The sequence below is a fragment of the Falco biarmicus genome, chromosome 12, assembly GCF_023638135.1.
Source record: "Falco biarmicus isolate bFalBia1 chromosome 12, bFalBia1.pri, whole genome shotgun sequence".
Classification (NCBI taxonomy): Eukaryota; Metazoa; Chordata; class Aves; order Falconiformes; family Falconidae; genus Falco; species Falco biarmicus.
Genome location: NC_079299.1, coordinates 19,253,814 through 19,267,290, shown reverse-complemented (window position 1 = coordinate 19,267,290; position 13,477 = coordinate 19,253,814). Strand labels below are relative to the sequence as shown.

The 13,477-nt window shown below is 35.0% G+C and overlaps 1 protein-coding gene across 1 annotated transcript in view; it reads right to left on the bottom strand.

Moving 5' to 3' along the window:
- Nucleotides 1–13,477, bottom strand: part of KIF6 (kinesin family member 6) — a 158,356-nt gene that overhangs the window by 131,674 nt on the left and 13,205 nt on the right. The window contains 2 exon segments of the mRNA XM_056357424.1: nt 6,655–6,764; nt 8,219–8,366. Of these exon segments, the coding sequence (XP_056213399.1) occupies nt 6,655–6,764; nt 8,219–8,366 (258 nt within the window).

Genomic DNA, 13,477 nt, shown 5'->3' with positions numbered 1-13,477 from the left:
TAGATAATTATAGCTAATCTTTATGTAAAGTTGCAAGGAGCTTTAGGTTATAAGGAAGAATGATCAAGATCATAATTTTATGTATCATCCAAAAAAAAAAAAAAAAAACCAACCCCAAAAAACTTTCAGACACATAGGTCTCGGAGTACCACATCAGAGGACAAAGTCAACAGTGATTCAAGAGGCAAAGTTTACAAAGCAAATTCACAGTTATTTAACTACCAGCACAGCTTTCAACAGCACAAAGACCTGATTTTCAAGTATAGACCTAGAGCATAATCTCCTTAGCTTGTGAGACATGGCAGAACTACGAGATAAGTAAGTATTGGTGCGGACTGTACTCCTGACACATCATATTGTGATAGGAAATCCTTCCCACTGTCTCCAACAAATTCAACATGTGAGACAGGAAAAACAGTTTGCTTGTTCTATACTTTATGGACACAGGAGTGTATTGATACTGACTGAGAGACTGTTGCACATTTAGGAGTTAGGATTCACATAATGGTTAACCTGAGCAGGTGCAGCTTGTGCTGTGCTTTCAGACCCGTATGGTGCTATAGGATGAATTCAGCCAGGTCATTACAACAAAGAGCCTGCAGGCAACTCCCACCTGTCATCACACCACCTGCCGCAAGAAGTTCTAATGAGAACACCTTTTAGAAATGGACCTGTTTTCTTGTAAGGAAATAATATAATAGCTCAAATGACTAAAAGGGAGACTTTCTCTCCACAGACAGGGTTTGTGCTGCTCTGCACAGTATACTGCGATGAAATCTAAAATCCATTCAGGCTCCATCCAATACTGCTGTTCGATGCAGGGTGCCCAGTATCTGGCAGGACACAAGATTTACTTGCCATCTATATTCCTTTTCTTAAACTGTCTTAAGCAGTTACCTTATTAACTTATTTGTCATCAGGCATTTCTTACAGAGATCCAGAAAGAGGCCCTGCACTGTCTTTCTCTCCCCTCTCATCCTACCATGCAGAACAAGGAATCAGAACTGAAACAATGAGATTGGTGGTTCATGTACAAGCAAAACATGTAAGAACTGTTAGAATTTGCAGGCAACTGCAATGATCTTACAAAAAAAAAGTCTGATATTCAAAAGTAAAACTGCCTTGAACTGCACAGCAATAACCTGAACTGAATTAATGTACTCATCTGATGCCTTTAGAGAAGTCACCTTAGGAAAGTTTCAGTGACTTCCTACTGTTTTTTAGGAAACAAATCAACATAAAAACTGGATGGGAATAAATAATATATAATGTATGGTGAAGGTATTTTACACATTTAAATTTGTTTGAACTATAATAAACAAAATCTTTGAAGAAATGATTCAGAACAATTTTCAGTTGTCCCCCCATTAACAAACAGGAAAGCTTAAATTTACAAATATTTGTATTCTCCTAATCTTTAGTATTCAGTACTTCCCCCCCCCCCCCCCCCCCCCCTTTGTTAAGCAGCACAGGAATTACTATACTAGTGGCTTTAACTTTGCATGTCAGTAGTTCACTAACTCTTAAAGCCCTTGGAGGGCAGTGCAGAAACGGAAAACCGTAAACTCATTTGATGTAGTTAACCAATATTCAGTTACAGATATTTTGGGTTTTTTTAAAGTTAATATATTTGACACTGACCCCATGAAACACAACAGTTCTAAATGTTACAAATATATATTGATATAGGTATCATTGTTGATGTTTGCAGTTAATTGGCTCTTCGCTAAAAGTGTCTTCCTTTTGTGGAATTGAGTTCATTAATCTATAGTTCAAATAAACTTCTGAAACATAAGCTGGGAGTGAGTTCTCAGAAGATTCAATACAAATTAGCTAGGGTTTCTTTTCTTTTAAAAGTCAGGCAGCATCACACTAAAACTTGTATGTTTCCCTAGGAAAGAGGACTTTACAGAATCTTCACACAAAAATGGGGAATCATTTATGTTGGATGGAAGTTTAGATTACATTTTCTCCTGGTCACATCACTCCTGATTAATGGTTGAGCTTCCTGTGAAGCAGCTCCTTGTTGTGATTTCAGCTGGGATAGAGTTAATTTTCTTCTTAGTAGCTAGGGCAGTGCTGTGTTTTGGATTTAGTGTGAGAATATTGTTGATAACACACTGATGGTTTTAGTTGCTGCTAAGTGGTGTTTATATTAAGTCGAGGACTTCTCAGTTTCTCAGGCTCTGCCAGCAAGAAGGCTGAAGGAACACAAGAAATTGGGAGGGGACACAGCCAGGACAGCTGACCCAAACTAGCCAAAGGGATATTCCATACCACTGAACACTGTGCTGAGTATATAAGCTGGGGGAGGAGAAAGGAAGGTGAGGACGTTTGGAGTTATGGTGTTTGTCTTCCCAAGCCACTGTTATGTGTGACGGAGCCCTGCTTTCCTAGAGATGGCTGAACATCTGCCTGCCAATGGAAAGCAGTAAATGAATTCTTTGTTTTGCTTTGCCTGCATGCATGGCTTTTGCTTTACCTAATAAACTGTCTTTATCTCAGCCCATGAGGTTTCTCACTTTTACTCTTCTGACCCTCTCCCCCATCCCACTGTGGGGGGAGTAAGCGAGTGGCTGTGCGGTGCTTAGTTGCCAGCTGGGGTCAAACCACAACAGTCCTCAACTACGGCAGTTTAAAGGCTGACAATTTAAGATAAAATAGCATTAATTTTAGTTTGCTTTCACATGCAAGAATGTCACCTGCCACAGTTCAGACAGGTAAAGCAGTAACTTATTTGTTGTCCTGACTTTATCTATGACTAACGATTCTATAATCTCAGTCTTTATTTTTGTGTTATTGCTCAATGCCAAGGAAATTCTTAATTTTTGTACTGCCAGGTTATAACTAGAGTGAAATTTGTTTGATTCAGTATCATGGAATTATATAAATTACAAATACACTGTAAAACAGAAAACCTGTTGGAGAAGAAAGCCTCTTGCACAACTGCAGAGCAAATCTAAAGAGCTTCAGAATAATTTTCCTGATTTGAGCAGTCCTGCATATCTTTTATGGAAACAAGAGATGGCAGTAAGAATTCAAATAGTCTTCTAGCAGCTGTGTTTTAAAGAAATAGTTTTATACTTCTTGCATGTTTGAAAACAATCATAATTTCCTTGTATAAACACGGAACTCTCTACAGCTACAACCAGAATTAGATTGTCAATATTAAATTCAATTGTTGCATTCTAACAAGTAAGATTCTTCAAACATATTTGTACTTGCATATGCTGTGCTTCGGCTACAGTGTCACAAAATTAAAACACTGTCAGCTTTGCATAAGCAAAACAATTACAATTGTAAACTAAGGCACATTGTATTTGAAGCATTAAGGTATATCAGATTATATCTTCTTTGGGCCACATAATACTATTACAAGTAAACATCATGAAAACAGGTTCTTTTCCTGTAAAAATAAATGTTCAATGGGATTCCAACCCCAAACTTAGTTGATGCATAAATATCTGTACCTATTAGAAACATGATCCACATATAAATCAATATGTATACATATATCTACATATGCATACATAAACAATTATGTAATTCTATATATGAATCTATACACATTTAGATATATAGATACATGAACTACATTCACACATTTGTCAGGAATTTATTTCCAGAAGTTAGTGATTTTTTGTGAAAGCCTCTTCCTTTCTCATCTGGCAGACTCTAATGAAATGATTCAGCAGTATTAAGATGAAAATTTAATAGTCTGCTGCAGAGGTCCTCAAACTACAGCCCGTGGGCCAGATACAGCCCCCCTAGGGTCCTCAATCCGGCCCCAGATATTTACAGACACCCCCCCCCGCTGGGGGTTGAGGGGGGGAAACGAAGCAGCCGCAGATGACTGCCTGCCACTTCATCCGCGCGCCAGCCCCCCGGTTAAAAAGTTTGAGGACCCCTGGTCTACAGAATATAAAATGGCTACATACAAAATCTTGAGTTCAGGAGCTGAGATTCCAAATCCAATAATGCGATGATTAGATGCAACGGGCAATATTTAACACTGTTATTATTTACTTTGCCTTATACATCAAATACAATTTAATGTCTCATTCTTCAAGTATTATCAACAAGTCTGTTGTGCGCTTTTCACAACTTCTGTTACTGTGCTATCACTCAGCGTTTATCCCTTCCATCGAACTGATAAAGTCATTAACATAGTTTGCTAGGCAGAAGTACATATCTTTGATTCAAATTTTACCCCCTTCTTTTGCAAAAATATGGATAACAATATTGTTCTGAAACAATATGCATATTTTACGAGGCTAACTCATCTTTTGTATACTGTTCTAAAATGACAATTATCTTCAACTCTTTTCTTGTCCATCCTATAGGTTATCCTGTATTTCGCTTCCTACCGCCACATCTTAAAAGGTCTCAAGAACATAAAATTCTCAGAAAAATTAATTGTTTTAAGTAATGAACACCTGATAGATTTTCAAGTATTCGATTACTGTTTACTTATGTGTAACTATTACTAGTCATTTACAAAAATTAATCAAGTAACTAAAATATAGTTCATCACGCAACTACCCTTTCCTGCAATTTTGTTCTCCCTTTTTAGCTCAGAATGACACTATATATTTTTAAACTTTGAATCCCTAAATTACTATCTTAAAAAAATTATATTTTATTGAACAAATACTTTCATACAATGCTAAATGTGACCTGTGAAGGTATAGTTTAAGTGTACAGTACATATTTTTCTGACAATGTACTGGAAACAATAATGACCATGTATAGTAAAACCATTAAGCACTTAAGATTAGTTACTCTGCAAAGAAAAATTTATTGTCTCACTAAAACCCACTCTGCAATAGTATACACTATGTAAGTTTACAGGTAATTATGATTATCCCAGTGTGCTTTATCCTTAATTGACAACCAAATTATCTCTCAACTTTTACTTTTTTAAAATAGACTAATACATAACAAGGAGTTGCTCTTTAGATTAATTGAATCACCATATATAAAATAATTTCAAGATTTTAAATGCATGATTATCAGTAATTATTCAGAACCTAGTTTTAAAAAGTGACGTAGTTTTCAGGGCATATGACCACCAAATAACTGTTTTAAAGTTGCATTTAAATTAATCAAATTCAGTTTAGTTCAATTGAGTAATTCAATTTAATAAAATGAATAAATGGAATGAGTTAAAATAAAATATTGCAAATAGCTTAATAAATGAAATTAATAATTTAATAAATTTAAATAACTTAATAGCACTAACTTTAATAAGCTGAATAAAAGCATAACATTAGCCTCTTTTTACACACAGCAAAAAAAATTGCACCTGTAGAAATGGGCACAAAAATTAAACTATTCACATTAGTCTCTGATTTAAAATTTCTCTCTGTATAGCACAGGAAGCAGATAATAAACAAAATTAAATTCCTAAACCTTACCATGAAAGACATCAGTAAATATAGTCCTTATTACAGCAATGTCATAAAGTGATAAAATTTAGCTCCATTTTATAGATGAAGAAAGCAAAGCAATGAGACCAGTATTCAGCCCAGTCTCATACTCTGAGTTTGTCTGCTGCCCTCCTTATGTCTAGACCAGCTTTTCTAAAGAAAATCTTGAATATTTTTTGTAGATATACATCCTAGATACTACATATGGTGTAGAAAACTAAAGCTATATTTTAAGACAACTTGGAAGATTTTTTTAAAATAAATAAAATAGGTTTAATATGTTAATAACATAATTAGAAATTTTAATATAAAATTCTATTGATTTTCTGTTATTGCTCCATTGGCAGTTTTCAGCACATTTCCTGCTCTTGTATCAGCAGTGATTTAACTGCTACTTACATGTTTCAGTCACCATCATGTTGAGTGAGAAAGTGGGTTGAGTGGGAAAGTGGTTCCCAGCATTATTCCAGGGCATTTGTAAATCTGGTCAATAACTCATTTATACATATTTACTGTTTTAAGAATAACACATACTATGAACTATTTTTTCAGAAGAAACATAGAAACTAGGATTTGAATTTTCTATACATAAGAACTTTAACTGCACCAAGCTTATGTGTTCATGATTTACAAAACTTTACAACCCTTCTCCATGTATTAGTAGGTGCTATTGTCTTATCAATGAAAAATATTATAACAATCATTTATTTTGAAGTAAATACATTGCCCTTTGGAGTTCCTTGTGGCCTTTTCTATCTGTTACTTACTTTATTTCATTATTGCTTATCCTAGAAAAATAACTGTCCTGGAAGGAATAGGTCCATGTAGAAGCAAGGAGTTTTTCTCCCTACTATTGCGAGGAAATAGTGCCTGTTAAATGCGTCTCTGCCACACACACACATGTGCATACCACATAAAGAGAAGGCTGTCATGAGAAAAAAAGTATACCTTCAGTTTTCAGTAGCTGCAATAGATCTCTTCTGCATAATATCAGTATCCGTTTTTAACACTTTTACCTTCAGTTACTCCCATTTAGTTTCCCTATCCTCCATACATAAAAATACAATTTAGACAGTGTCATTAAAATTGAGAAAATAAAGTACTTTGAGTTAATTAACACTGAGTTCAATAGCACAGTTTCAAAAAAGACCCCCAAAAATGCAACAGGACACACAAAAATTATTTCTGTTGTTTTTTGATGATTCTCTGTAGTTTCGTTACTTACGGCAAATCTTCCAGTCTGGAGGCCTCATGTCTTGGGTCCAGCAGATCATAACCACATTCATTGTAGATTTCTAAGTAGGAAACATGAGTTGTATACACCTTACTGCTATCCTGGATAAGAAAGAAAGAAAAAAAAAACACAACAGAAAAAAGGAAGAGCTGTAAAGAGATGTCAGAGCTAGATCAGAGGACAAATTCCTCTGAATAAAAAATTCATCACTACAACTTTTATGTTGCTTCCTCACTCTCTTTTTCTTTTCCTGGGTATGAGTTACATTGTCAATTCATGATACTTTTACGTTTTCTGTTACCGCAAGTATAACATCTCAAGAAGAAAAAGGAAAAACCACACCCCACCCCCCCCACCCCCCAAAAAACATACTCACACACCCATCCAAAAAAACCAAAACCCCACCATGCCAATGAGTTTAGTTTGGGGATATTTTATCGGTTCCTTATATCTGGAAAACTCTTTATAAACTTAGAACATGGCAGCCTGCTTCGGGAACCATGCAACATGCCATTTTTTCTCTTCTACAGCACAAAAAGAATGGTATAAAGAGGTAAACTCTCATGGATAGAAAGACTATGCTTAAAAAAACCCAAACAACACTAAGGAACAACAACAAAACAAAGATCTACTTTTAGAAACATCAGTGACATACTGCTTTCCACTCCCTTTATTGTAACATTTAATCACTGTATATGATGTTGGCTGTTTCCTGTATTTCTCATTTTTTGTATAATACATTGCCAAATGTAACTTAACACAACTAGGTTTTGCAGACAGAATTTTCTCCTTCCCCAAAGCCAAATCCAAACAACATAAACCTCAAAATAATGGGCTATGATTTCCAAAATAGTAATAATAAAAAAATATTAGTCACTACTTTTCAGCAGTATCACAGTAGCAGTTTAATAATCCAATCCACTAGAGTTGTTTTGCAAAATACTTTGAGATAGGAAATTTTCATTTTCATAGACTAGTTAGTTCCCATGGGGTTTTTTATTGATACTGAAAGTTCACTATTTCAAGGTACACCATTTAAAAAGACACACTACGGATGGATGGAAAAAACATAGTAAGGAACTGTTCAAACAGGAAGCTGTGGAAATAGAATTTCTAACCAATAAATTATTAAAACAAAGGGCCTGATTTGTTTCTCATTTTGGGCAAAAAGGTTTTTTTCCTTCTTTTCAAATTGCACTGCCTCAGCACAAGTAAGAGCTTCAAAAGTCTTGTATTTTCTGTCTCCGAATTCACTTTCTCTTGTTCCATCTTACTTAGGGTTAGGAAGCAGATGACTCTTCACTGTGTCAGCACTTTCCAAAGCACTGTTGTAGATAAAAGAAATGGAACAAGTGAAAGGTATGAAAAGAAAGGCAGGTGGAAAGATAAAGCAACAAGAAGAGATGCTTTAAGACGCACCAAGAAAGGAAACATACAAAACAAAGATTTTGAAGCAGGTAGACAGAAATATCCCTGTAAGCATAACTAAATAGAGCTTTTGATCCAAAATCCAGTCTGAAAAAGGAAACACAAAATAGAAAACAACGTCCCATACCTTCCGCAACTGATCAAAAACAAAAGACAGAGTCCTGGGAATGATGCCTCGATCACTGTAACGTTCTGCTCCTCCTGTGATGGTAAAAGTTTTGCCACTGCCTGTCTGGCCATATGCAAAGACAGTACCATTGTATCCTGCCAAAACACTACGGAATAAAAAAAAATGAGAAGATAGAACCAAAATATAGTTAACAGTAATTCCTAATTACATAGAAGCTGTCTTCAGTAATACAAGAATGAACTTCAAGATATGTGCTCTAGATTCAATGGAATTTAAGCTGTCTAGAACTGAAGGGCTTTTTGATGCCTTGACTTGCCCCATTGTTCAATGTCGTCATTAGTTGATCATATTTATTACTATCTACACTGCCTTTGTATGTTTTTTTTTTCTTTGGCTGATAACTTTTTGCTAGGATGGTATTTAGTCTGTAAAAAGACTGTAGATGTCAGGAATTGTGACCATTGATACATTACAGCTAAAGAACCTGGAAATATTTCATGAGACTTCATTACTTGCAAACAGAAAACTCATGTAAGGATACAGTTATATCAGCGGTGTTTTTTTCTTTCTGAGAATACTACTACACTAAACTAGCAGACTACTGCTAGCTTGGATTACGATATGCAGGAGAATCTGTGCTTGTATCAGTGTAGTAAAATCTTTATTTACTATGATAACACACAAAACCACACTGGTAAAAGCAAACTTTCCTGTTGGAACTGTGCCTGTACAAGAAGCTTCTGTGGAACAGCAATAGTAGCGATGCAATGGCATAGCTTGAAATGATATTTAGACACAATAATCTTTTTTTTTTTCCTCACCTTTTCTACTTGCAGAAGTGCTTAACAAAACTCCAGTTCAAATATCTTTCTCTAATTCATCGCAACCTCATTGTTAACTTCCACATGATTTCCACCAAACAGTAAATAAGCTTAATGACAGTGGTATAGCTATACACCGTGGAGGAAATGTGGGACTTAGCTGCAGCTGACATACAGCTCAGCAGCCATGGCTAACTAAACAGAATTTTCAAGTTGTGACTTAACAGATTTTTGGTCCTGATTTTGTTCTAAAAGAGAGGGCTATTAATGCAATGGACAAAAAGCAGTGCCCTAAATTATGGTAATCTAGATTCCATAGTCAGTAAAATTTGAAGGAGCAACTTTTACATACAAATATAGCATCTTTTTTCTTATTAATATATGGCAAAATTTCTTGCACTGTTTATGATGACAGTGTGATATCTTTCTCAGTTAAGTCCCCTTTGATTGTATTTACATTTCAGATATCAGCCAATGTTTCATTTCCTCCTTGATATTAAAAGTAAAATTTCAGTTATCCAACATTTAGAATTTCTATTGATACTCATAGTTCACTATCATGCATTTCCCTTGTACAGCTCTGTCTCAAAAGACAAAAATACTAAAAATCTATTTCCACATTTCTAATTCCATTTCTTGTTAATTATTGTTAAATGCCCTTAACTTGAAAAATATTTTCAGTGCTCTGAGGTTTTACACTTCACACTGACTGACTCTAAACAATGAGGTAAAAATGATGGAGGACAATTATTTTGAATTTTCACTTGTCTGTAAAAGCAAACAAACACTGTATAAAACCATCAAAAATTATTAAAATCAGAAACTAAGTAGCGATGAAATCAGTTACTAATATTTAGATGGCTAATCAAACCAGAATTCATAGGAGTCTATATTTGACAGAATATATGATTAAGAAATCAGATTAGACTTAAGTTTTTCATTTTCTTTTCACCAGCTGTCAATTTAAAAAAAAAAGTGTCCTAGATTCATCCATCTCAGAATTGTTCTACTATAATTCCAACATCTCCTGACAAAATATAAAGCAAGAGTATTTGAAAACAAATAAGTAATCACGAAAGATTTATTTTTTTGATAAAACTTTAAAAAGCAATATCTACTTTGTACTTGATTTACTATGCTTGAAGACCTACTAATTTTGCTAAAGAAAAGCTAGAATTTTCAATAAAAAAAATGCACAAGAATAAAGTGATAAATAAGCTAAGATTTTAAAAAGTAAAAAGGGGGCAAACAACCCTTGCATAAGAGGAAAAGAACCACATATAGATAGCTGCTGGTCTGGTGCCAAAAGAGATGCAATGGTTCTTAAAGTTTATTTAAAGGCCTGAGTAGTTGCCAAGTTGCTTATTTTAATCCATTATAGTAGGATGTCAGAGACAAAACCAGAAATACATTGAAAGCAACTACACTGAACATCTGTTTCTAAAGATCAAAATGCCCAAAGACAGAGTATATATAGATTTTAGATTCCAGATGTTAAAAATCAAAACAATTACTATTGTAAAACACCTCATTCATCTATCTTAGGAATTTCTAGTGCCCACTGTCACAGTACGTGGAAGCTGAAGCCAGTAACACATTGTCAGAATGTAGGGGGTAACAAAAGAAGCTCAGAAATGGCAGATTCGAAACAAGTGAAGGGAAATAATTCTTCATGCAAAAGGTAGTTAAACTGTGAAACTCCTTGCAGTGGGATATTTTGGATGCTAACAGTTCACACAGGCTTCAGTAGAGATTGCACTAATTAGTGAAAAAAATTCTCTCAGGACTACTAAACACAGAGAAATTAGAAAGTCTCTAAACTATGAACACCTAGAGGTCAACATAACACTTGGGGGAAGTCACTTTACATGCATGCGCTGTTTTGTTTTCCCCTAAACACTGCCTGTTAGTCCCCGTCAGAGATAGCATACTGGGCTAGCTGGAACTTTTGCCTGACCCACCACAGTTACTCTTCTGTTTTTACATCCCTGCTCTTTGGCTGATCCAGATCTGGCATTTCGGGTTGTTAAGTTTTCTTACTCCTTCTCTTCTTTAAAGTGGTTGAAGGTATATATTTTCAGCTACTGTGACGTGGCTCCTGCAGAAAAGTATGTTTTGCAATGTGTCTAAAAAAGGGGTAAAGGTGTGGCTGCAAACTATTAACTTGAGGTCCCTGTACTTCACAGAAAGCTGTTGATTAGGATCATCACATGTGACAGACATTATGCTGTCAAAACAGCTACAACAGTCAGTGCATTTTCTTTGTGTTATTTTACTCATATATTTCTTAAATGTATTGTAGTGCATCAGCACAGCTCTGAACGGTTTTCCAGAAAACACTGAAAGTTCAGAAAATGTGAACATATAAGTGGCAATAATGTATTCCCACAGTCCATTGTAATTACAGGTAATATTAACATTGCATTGCATAGATGCATTATGAAAGTGCTAGTCATGATTCCACAGTTGAATTCCACTTTAAAATCCAGTCAATCTTTTTTATATATAATTATACATACATGCATATATAATTTGCATCCTTTCCATATTTACAGCATTCATTTCATTCAGAGTGTATTAAAACTAACAACCAAGCCTATTTAAGAAAAGCCTGCTTGAGATGCTAAGGAAGCCTGTAAGGGAAGAGGACCACCAATAACACCAGCGAAACTGGTGGCAAAGCCTTCAAAGAGTGAAGCGCAACCCCATGAAGACAGGATGGAGAATAAATTCCCTTTCTAAGAAAACCACCTTTATAAGAGATGAGGGACTAGGAGTTCAAGCAGGACTGATGGAGCTCCTTTGGCTTAGAAGCAAGCTGAAGACTATGATCTTACCTCCTGAAAAGAGTAAATCAGAAGACACACCAAAAAAGAAAAGTCCCTACTGTATCAGCTTGTTCACAAAGAATTAAACGCAACAGAACTAGAGCTTATATGTGTACACATATATGCTTATGAAAGACAAATTTCAAAACTGAAGATGTGTAACCATCAGTCTGGATATAATATTCTGAATATTAGTCAATATCAGTTTTGAAGGTCTGTATGTGATAAAGTCTACATGGATTGTGTCATAAAATCCATGCCTGATGTTACTAATTCACACTTCTTTTTTAGGAAATTCTCTTGGAATCAATGGGAATACAGGATTTTTTAGCAGCAAGGCTTGTGGAGAAACTCTTATCATAGCAAATACTTGCTATGCATACTTTGCTCTTTTTCCAGTTTTAGGATTTTCAAGTCAAAAATAAATACCAAACTTAATCAATGTAATTTTAGTTCATTGTCCCAAGGCATTTTACACTGAAACAGTAACAGTATATGTAGGTGGACCAGTGACGAGCACCTAATCAATAAATCAAACCAATATCTATTTACTAAATACTCAGGAAGTTTAAGGTACGTACTTACTGTTTTCAACCTAAGATGCACAATCTCTTTAGGAGACTAAAAACATAGAAAGCTTCATAAGCCTTTAGCCATTCACAAACTGCTATTTAAAAAAAACAGTAATCTACACTGCAGAATTACCCTTGTCAACATGAAGCATCTCTCAGATGCTATGAGTTAGTATAGTGAGTAGAAAATCTGTGCATTCGCCCTTTCATCACAAAAAAGTAATTGCAATAGGTACCTAAAAAAGTTGAAAATACCAATTAGAAGATGACAAAAAGAGTGTATTTTCTAAACAGCATCCAGCGAAACAATCCTTGAAGATGCAAATTAAGTTTGCAAGTTAAAGCTGTCCCCAACAGTAGTGGAACTGATTCTCTACTGGGAAATGTGGTAGAGAATCAGCATGTCTTTTCTGCCTGTTCTGCAAAATCTACTTTGCAAGATTGCAGTTCACCCAGCCAAAATCTGCATCTTTGCTCTTCAGATTCTCCGAACTAAAATCCCAAACCTTTGTTAAACTTAGCATTTGAAAGTACACAGGCTGACATGGTTATTGACGGCAGTCTTGTAAAGACTTTAAAATACACATACATAAAAATCATACGCTACAGGGATATTTTCAGTCATGTTCCATCATCAGTGTTATCAGAATATCCAGAAGCTCGCATTTATTTTTTTTTTCTCCCAGGAAGCTGAGTTTTGGCATGCTTAAGGAAACACTTTGTTGAACAAATTTTCTCTTTACTGCTTCAAACAAAACACATCAAAGACATAATCCAAGGAGAAGCTTTGCTGAAACGATTTTTCATGAACTTATGCAATGTTGTATAGCTCCCTGTTCAGAAGTTCACGGACTACTTCCAAACAGATTAGCTAAAATGTTGCTGAAGAAATCTGTCTCCAGTATATTTTAGCAAAGTTACTCCTATTATGATTGTCAGAGTTCCTGGAAGGCCGCTTTTTTTTTTTAATAATACCAAGCTCAGTCAAGTCTACTACAGAGAAAAATAAGGTTTTAAAATATGACTAAAACTTGT